The 9,255-nt window shown below is 34.7% G+C and overlaps 1 protein-coding gene across 5 annotated transcripts in view; it reads left to right on the forward strand.

Annotated features, from left to right (window-relative positions):
- Positions 1-8,797, forward strand: part of col27a1a (collagen, type XXVII, alpha 1a) — a 228,928-nt gene extending 220,131 nt beyond the window's left edge. For 4 of the 5 annotated variants that reach the window (XM_073934154.1, XM_073934155.1, XM_073934157.1 and 1 more), the window contains 3 exons: positions 1,734-1,843; positions 1,950-2,150; positions 4,149-8,797. In XM_073934154.1, coding sequence (XP_073790255.1) covers positions 1,734-1,843; positions 1,950-2,150; positions 4,149-4,295 — 458 coding nt within the window. In that variant the 3' untranslated portion in view covers positions 4,296-8,797. 5 annotated transcript variants of the gene reach the window in all.
- The last annotated feature ends 458 nt before the right edge of the window (positions 8,798-9,255 follow it).

Consider the following 9,255-nt stretch of genomic DNA (forward strand, 5'->3'; position numbering starts at 1 on the left):
TATTATTAGACATACTGTGAAAATTTCCTTGCTCCGTTAAACATCATTTGGGAAATATAAAAAAAGAAGAAAAAAATTCGAAGGGGGCTAATAATTCTGACTTCAACTGTATATATTCAATATATATTCATTCATCCAGGGTCGCCACAGCGAAATAAAAAGCCACCTTGTCCAGCACATGTTTTACGCAGCGGGTGCCCATCCAGCTGCAACCCATCTCTGGGAGACATCCATACACACTTATTTACACCCATACACTACGGACAATTTAGCTTACCAAATTTTGCTTACCCAATTCACCTGTACCGCTTGTCTTTAAACTGTGGGGGGAAACCGGAGCACCCGGAAGAAAAACCCAGGCGAACACGAGAAAAAGATGCATATATATATATATATATATATATATATATATATATATATATATATATATATATATATATATATATATATATATATATATATATATATAATATTATATATTAATAATATTATATTATTTTATTATTATGTATTATATTACTTAAATTTATAAAAAATATTTTACATCTATTGTTTATTATATTATATTATTATTGTCATAATTATTTATTATTAATATAATATATATATATATATATATATATATATATATATATATATACATACAGTTGAAATTATTAGCCCCCCTTTAATATTTCCCCCAATTTCTGTTACAGAGAGCACATTTCTGATCATAATAGTTTTAATAACTCATCTCTAATATCTGATTTTTTTTATCTTTGCCATGATGACAGTAAATAATATTAGACTAGATCTTTTTCAAAACACTTCTATACAGCTTAAAGTGACATTTAAAAGGTTTAACTAGGTTCATTAGGTTAAGTTGGCTACTTAGGGTAATAAGGCAATTTATTGTATAATGATGGTTTGTTCTGTAGACTATTGAGAGAAAGAATGCTTAAAGGGGCTTAAAATGGTTGTTAAAAAATTACAATCTGCTTTTATTTTAGCCGAAATAAAGCAAATAAGACTTTCTCCAGAAGAAAAAATATTGTCAGAATATGCTGTAAAAATGTCCTTGCTCTGTTAAACATCACTTGGGAAATATTTTTAGAAGAAAAAAATCAAAGTGGGGCTAATAATTCTGACTTCAACTGTACATATATACTTAATTAAAACAATATATATACATATGTATGTATGTATGTTATAAGTTTTCATGACGTTTTCAAGAAAACCTTCCAATGATCTTTCATTCATTTCCAATTCATTTTATTTTTTGCTTGTATCAAAAACAGGCATCCATATTTTTTCATTAGTTGCTAATAACTACTAAAAACAAGCAAATAAATCATCCAATATGAAAAGCTAAATGGACAAAAAAGTTTTAAACTATGAAGTTTTTTTTATTTTACTATTATGATCATTAGTTATTACAATGATCACATCTTAGTACAACTATGTGTATATAGGACATTCTACCAGAAACATAAATGATCTGTGCCTGAAATAAAAACATAAATACAGTGAATAAAAAGTGTTTCATCCCTAAACATTTCTAAAATGGTGGAGTATTTCTGTAAGGGAGTGTCTGGTTTTTTTGTAATGTTCATTATGTTTAGTTTTTGCGGTGTGGGCTAACCAATAGAGTTCGCTGTAGTAATGAAGGATTTCCCACTGTCTGATTTCAGTTTACATGTTCTATTTTTGCTCAGTTATTTGTGGTGTGATTTTCATTTTTGCATTTTTTTCAGGCACTTACTGGATCGACCCAAACCTGGGCTGCTCCTCAGACTCTATAGAAGTGATGTGTAATTTCAGCAGTGGCGGACGCACGTGTCTCAGACCCATCACCACGGCGAAGGTCTGTTGTATTCAGAAGATCATCAGAAGCCTACTTCAGAGGGTTTGTTCATCTAAAAAGGTTGATGATCTTGTGGTAATGATGGTGTTTAATGTCCTGTTTAAAGCTGGAGTTCAGTGTTGGACGGGTTCAGATGAACTTCCTGCACCTGCTGAGCGCCGGAGCGGAGCAACGAATCACTATCCACTGCTTGAACGTGACTATCTGGAGCCACGCCCCCAACCAGCCTCCTTCCCAAAATGCAGTTCAGTTCCACTCATGGACCGGAGAGGTGCTGGAGCCGGATGTGTTGGAGGACACCTGCTGGGTGAGCATGAGCTTCAAATAAAGTGCAAAAAATGGCTCTTGATACAACTTTGAAGATTCAAATTCATGATTTGTTTGTCACGTACAGAGTCATACACAGTATGATATGCAGTGAAATGCTTACACAGTAACTCGTGACTTTGAAAAAGTAACAACTGCATGATATTGTAAAAATTTGACAATGCGATGTTTTGTTTTTCTGTGATATACAGTTGAAACCAGAAGTTTACATACACTCTAAAACAGGAACATTACCATTTAACCCCTTCAGACCCTGCGTCCATTACAATGGACATCACATGACATCCCATTTTTCTGAAATTTGGAACATAATTCAGGTCTGAAGGGGTTAAAAAAATGTCTGATAGTAAATCATACTAAGGGCCCTATCATACACCCGGCGCAATGTGGCGCAAGGCGCGGCGCAATACTTGTTTGGTAGTTTCAGCTTGGCGCAAGAGTCGTTTTGAGGCGTTGCGCTACGCTGTTTAAATAGCAAATGCATTAGCGCTCATTTGTGCGCCCATAGGCGTTCTGCTCTAAAAAGGAAGGTGTTCTGAGGCGCACTGATGGCGCGTCGCTATTTTGAGGAACTAAAATAGATTTTTCATTAGACCAAAATAAACCCGGTCAAAACTCCAGCGCAGAGTTGCGCCTCACTTACACACTGCTTAATACACACAAGAGAGCAATAGGCAAATATCTTTACATATGAAAGAAATTAAATATTAAGGATATAACAAGAATATATAGGATATAATAGGATATAAATATAAAGGATTAAAATATTACAAAACATATTATTTTCTAGCCTACATAAATATGAAAAACCACTGCTTTTATGTCTTCTTCATCTCGGGAGGCTTTTTCAGTTCATTCATAACAATTTGCTTTTGTATAATGTTATTATTATTAGCAGTATTATTTATTATATCCATATGTTTATTTGTTTTATTAAAAACATACTTAGATTTGTCCACCTGTCAGGTTTTAGGCTATATGGGGCACAGCATGTGTTTCAGTATATAACTCAGTTTTTAAACACACTTCATTAATATTGTTCATTTATTCGTTTGCTGGAAATAAGAACTGAATTTAGAAATAGTTTTGAAACGAATCTTTGCGCTTAACAAATGAAATTATTTATTTATAAACTAATTGATGTCTGTGCGTAAAGGTTTCCCTATCCAAAAGTGAAAGTAGATCTATTATCTCTCATTCTCACACAGTAGATGCTTTGTTTAACAGTTTTCTGTTAAAACACTGTTAACTGTTAACTGTTTGCTAATGAAATGCTCAGTTTTTCCACTTAGACTTACTTTGCGTCATGTAAATAGCGAATGCATATGCAGCTGGCTCTTAAAGGGAATGGGAGATGAGACTCTAATTGGTTTATTCTCAAAACACACCTATAACTCATTAAGAAAATAAACTCAACCCTTTTAGACCATGCGCCACGGCGCAAAGCGAATTTTCCCGTCCTTAAATTAGCAAAAACGCGCTCTGACACGCCCTGAAAGCGTTTGCGCCCTGCGTATTGCGCTCTGCACATGGACCGTCAAAATAGAGCCCTAAATGTTTACTATTTTAGGTCTGTTAGGATTACCTAAATCATTTATATTTGCTAAATGCCAGAATAATGAGAGAATTTTTTCAAAAACTCTTTTTTCACATTGTCATTATGGGGTATTGTGTGTAGAATGTTGAGGAAACAAATAAATTCAATGCATTTTGGAATAAGGCTGTAACATGCAAGCGTTGATGAAGCGCTATGAATACTTTCCGGATACACTTTAAGTATTTAACCTATTAATTTAAGTCATTTTAATATTTCATATTTGTACATGTTTTCCTCTAATATGTATATTTAATTTCAGCTTTATTTCTGTTAACTACAATGATTTTCAGTGCTTTCAGTAGTTTTAGTCAACACAATTTTAGGCTGTTATAATTTATGATCTTATCACTGATTTTTTTATTCATTTTTTTATTGGTTTAGCAATTGAACGGGCGCTGGCAGCACGCCGACTTCCTGTTCCGGGTGTTGGACCCTGCCTTACTCCCTGTCGTACGCATAAGCAATCTCCCAAAGGTGATGCCCTCATCACGCTTTCACCTTGAAGTCGGACCTGTGTGCTTCCTGTAGAGTGTGTGCGCGCATGTGTGTGTAAGCGAGAGATTATGAGCGACCCACCCACGCCCCGCCCCCTTCAGTATTCAGCCAACAATTGGACTGCAGCAACAGAAAGAGGTAACGTGGGCGGGGCTATTGGGGGGATGTAGCACTAGAGACTCCTACAGTCTGAAGGAAATCCCGCCCCTAGCAGTCATGGATGTCCAATCAGATTTGACTCCTGTAGAAAGCAAGCCAATCATCTCGCAGGGACGAAGACTCAGGACATCCAGGCTGGAGATACTGACAATTCTCTCCGTCTTTCTTCCTTCTGTCTCCTTTCTTTTAGCTTCACTCTCTCTCTCTAATTATTATTAATAATAAGTTATTATGATACTTTTATAATAAGAATCAACAGTTTATTGAAGAGATGAATACAATCATTGGGAGGTATTATATGTACATATACACTTATTGTTTATCTGATATTATTATTATTTTATACGGTCATTTTGTCACATGTAAAGAACAGAAATGCTAAAGTGCAATAGGAAAACACAGAAAAAAGAAGTGATTATTGCTTTTATAAATATATATATAAAGTGTGTGTCTCATTAAGGAAGGTTTTTCAGGGGTGTTGTCATCCAGACATATCATTTTAACACTCCATCAGACAGGGAAGTGTGACTGCGTGTGTGTTTTGTGACTGTGAATGTGTGTGTGTTTATGACGGATCAGTAAACAAGTCTAGTAAACCTACAGACACAGCTCGTCAGCCTGAGGTGCACCTGTCAGTTTAAGAGGGCGTGTCTCAATCAGTGGGTGTGTCTCTATTCAAATTGGGTTTATAGGGGCGGATCACGCAGGAAAACGTGTTTAGGTCATATTTCAGCCAATAGGGGGCGACAAAATAAAATGCATTGTGACATTTTAGCATGGAAGCATTTTTCTGCTAAAAACGAATAACTGCATGATTTTATTACAATTCTGCATCTTTATTTCTTAAAATTTTACCTTTTTTGTTTTATATCAGAATTATTTAAAATAAAGTTTTGGAAAATTTTATGAACTCAAAATTGCTAGTTGAAATTTCTGAACTGAAAGTTGTAAAGACTGACTTGCAAAGTTAATAATAATTCTGAAAATAACCAGAACTTGGAGATATAAACTCCACAATTACAGGGGGAATTCATTAATTAATAAATTATGTTAATTTGAGGTATAATTGTAAATTATATAAGTATAAATTGTGATTTATAATTGTAAATCACATGGTGCAAACTCAGATTGAGAAGAAAAGAAATTACAGAGTTGAAATTGCGAGATATGAACTCAGAAATAAACTTGAAATTGTGATTAAAAAATTTTTTATGACAATAAAATCAGGATTGTGAGGTAAAATTCTAATAACCTTTTCAAATGTCTTAATCCTGTAATAGAAACAGGCCTCCGGATAACTTTGACTACACATTTTTAAAATTAATTTTCTTTTCTTTAATGCAAAACGATCATTTTATAGTTGACGATTGTCACCATTATAGAGAAATGGAAAATTGCTGTGTGCATATTATAACAGTATTTTGCAGGGGGGGAAACTATTTAAATTTAATTAAAATTAAATGCAAAAAGTGGGACTATAATGATTCATTATGCTGATGCAGAATATAAAAAAAAACTTTTAGTTTATAGTCTTTTGTGATTTAAACTTTTTATTGATTTTTTTTTTATTTGCAAATAACGCAGATGAATATCAAATACAGGGCATTAACAAAAACAGAACAATACAAAATAAATAAATCATTAAATCAACATCATATAAGTGATGTTACTCAGTAAATATACTGTTTATAGCAGAGGTGCCAATGCTAATCTTTGGTTGGCCCGCCATCTTATCTGAAAAGAGAAAGAGAATGATGAGGAGATGTTTGGGGCGAATACCCTTGACATAGATCATCATTTCCAATTTAATGTACCTTTTTGTTTCTTTGTTTAATTGAGGTGCTACAAAAAAAGCCAACTAAATATAAATGTTTCATTTAAAAGTTGTAAATGAATCAGACTTTAAAAATGTAGATACAGACACTTCACAGATAATGGACAATGCAAGACATCGGTGAGCAAAGACGAGTGTATTCAGCATTGAACTCGGATTGGGATTGTTTATGTTTTTACTGTAATAATAAGGTCATTATAAAACATTAATTAAACCACATCATTATTTAATGTTTAAAAGAAATGTTTTCTAGTTATTTTTAAATAATATGTAAAGAAATAAGGAAATCACCCATGGAAAATTTAATGTAAACAGTTTCACTTCGGCCCACATGCAGCCCTCAGTCAAGTTTGCTTTTTGCTTTATAAGAAAAGGTTCGGGCACCCCTGCTTTATAGTCTTTTGCTCAAAATGTCACACATTTTTTTTTTTTTTATGGGGTAAAATATGACTTCTTATATGCGTTCTTGACAGGTTCAGTGAGATTCACCCGTTTGGTAACAATGGTGCTAATATAAAGTCATGTTAGAGATGTGGACTCTTTCGTTTAGTGCCCGTGTAAATCTGAATTACGATGTTTGTGTGAATTTTTGTCTACTTTTAAGGGTGCTCTATAACAACGCTGCGTCTGAAATCGCCTACTCCTCCAGTATGTGCTGCGTTTGAGTTTAAATTTACTACACGACGGTAGTATGAATAGTGCTTGGACGTACTACATCTGCCATTTGTTATTGTCATGTGCCCTCCTTGCATCATCCCTTCACTGTCTTTTATGATTTATCTCGTGTGGCATCATTACGATAGCATAGCGTCCATTGGAAGCACACATCAAAATCTCACCGGAAGTAAAAGGTCATCTGGGTAATTCTTGCTTACTGTTTTTTAAATGCTATTGCTGCGTTCCTTATACTACGCCCTAAAACTATGTACTTTTGAGTGTGTAACAGAAGAGTATGCAAGCTTTGGGACATACTACTTCCTCATTAACAGATCATTATGTTGCTTTATCGTGGTGGGCAAAGCAAGGCTTCATGAAACACTGAAACAGTCAAAGTAAATGTGTTGTAGCTTCATGTTTAAGACTTGTGCTTGTGTTAAAATGCCAGTTTCACGTCAGCCATCCCTATTGCTTTATTACATCCTGTCAATCATCACGACACATCATCATTGATTACCTAACTTATTGGAGAAGTTGGAGAAGTCTTTCATGCAGAGAAATCTCCTCAGGTCTTTGGTTATCTATGCATTGAAAAGTTAATGTCCAGACACTTGATACATCGCTGTTGCAGATGAAATATACCACAGAAAATGCCATTTAAATGTTTTTCAGGGAGCTAGATATTAATTAATAGTCATTCAAACAACTTTACCGAAGCCTCAATACTTGATGGTTGGTCTTGCACGTCTGCCATATTTGTAGTTCATTTACACAAGTTTGTAGTTCTAATCAATTTCACGTCCAACGCACGTGTTATGTGGGCAATATTAGCAGTTAGAGTATGGACGCTTCAACATTTCGAATTTTTACTGAAAATAGTAAACCACCCAGGAACATTTGGCGTATTCCAACATACTACACTTTGGGACACACTAGTTTTATTTTCAAACACTGTTTAGGATGCCAATTGGAACGCAGCTATAATGTTTTTTCAAATACTATGAATTCAGATATACTACTTGGCTCGCATACTGTTTTTAGTGTACTATATAGTATGGATGTACGCGATTTCAGACACAGCCCAAGCGTCATTCAGTCTGGAGAAGCGTCCGCCATGTTGAATGCGCTCTACCATAAGCTTGAGCTTCCTCTGTGGTACAGAAGAGTTTTGTACTTTCGCCTCAATAAAGCACAAACGTCCACCGGTGTCTTCTGTAAGGGAAACGTTTCCGTAGCTTTAACGTATATGCAAATACTGGTCGTAATCGGCTTTCTTAGTTCTTTCTTCATGACCGTGTGTATAATTCTGCAGGCTTTGATGTATACAGCGAGTCCCTTTTGCTAATTTAATGTTATTTAAATGTTACGAGCGCGCTTTTAACCAAATTCTCTGTTGTGGCAGAGTTTCTCTCCAGATAACTTAATGATCCGACTGATCTTACGGTTGATAGATTTATTTGATGTGTAAATTTGGGGTTCCAGAGAACAATATATTGCTTTTTTTTTCGATCTGTTTATTATTATTATTTTTCTATCCTGTTTATTTTTTGTCTATAATATTGATATTAATAATCTAAAGTCGTACTGTACCAGGACTGTGCTCTATATTACTTCTAGAGATGGATTTTTGTTAAATACATGTGAACGTTCAGCATCAAGGATGGAATTCTGATTACCTCATTATTGCCAGATTTCTGTTTGTGAAAAACTTCAACTCTCAGATTCAAGCATCTCATCTCTTGGGCTTCAGTGTAATCAGTTTCTTCTCAACACGTCCTCCGCTCTGTGTGTTTTCTGCGTGTCGGTTTTCCGTACTTGGTTAAATATGTGGATTCTGAATTGGTATTAATGCTTACATACCCAATAAAGATGTTCTTACACCAAAGTCTGTGTTTGGGATGCTTGTTTGATTAAAAAAAAAGATGTTATTGGCTTATTATTATTATTATTATTTTACATTTTCTAGCTTGAATGAGCTAGACTTGCAGTCTGTTTTCTTTAGCAGTATAAAACTGTTTAAAGGTGCAGTATGTAAGTTTGACACCCAGTGGTTGAACTAGGTATTGCACTCGTGGGTCAAAACACGCTCAAGTGCAGGTTGCCAGATTGAGGACCAACAGCAGTGTGCCTGACTATCGAGCCTGAAGGCTGATTTGAGGCTGATTTAAACCGTGTTCTAACTAAAAGCAACGACATGCGATAGAAGAAATATTTTCCATATTAAGAATTTTTGTCCTAACCAACATCGGAAATTTAAATACTAGAAACGGCTTCTGTTTCTTGCAGTTGAACAACAGAAAACTGACTATGTTTCCCTCAGGCAAACCTCATGTGCTTTATTTA

This window comes from Danio rerio, chromosome 21 (genome assembly GCF_049306965.1).
Source record: "Danio rerio strain Tuebingen ecotype United States chromosome 21, GRCz12tu, whole genome shotgun sequence".
In the NCBI taxonomy this organism is placed as follows: domain Eukaryota; kingdom Metazoa; phylum Chordata; class Actinopteri; order Cypriniformes; family Danionidae; genus Danio; species Danio rerio.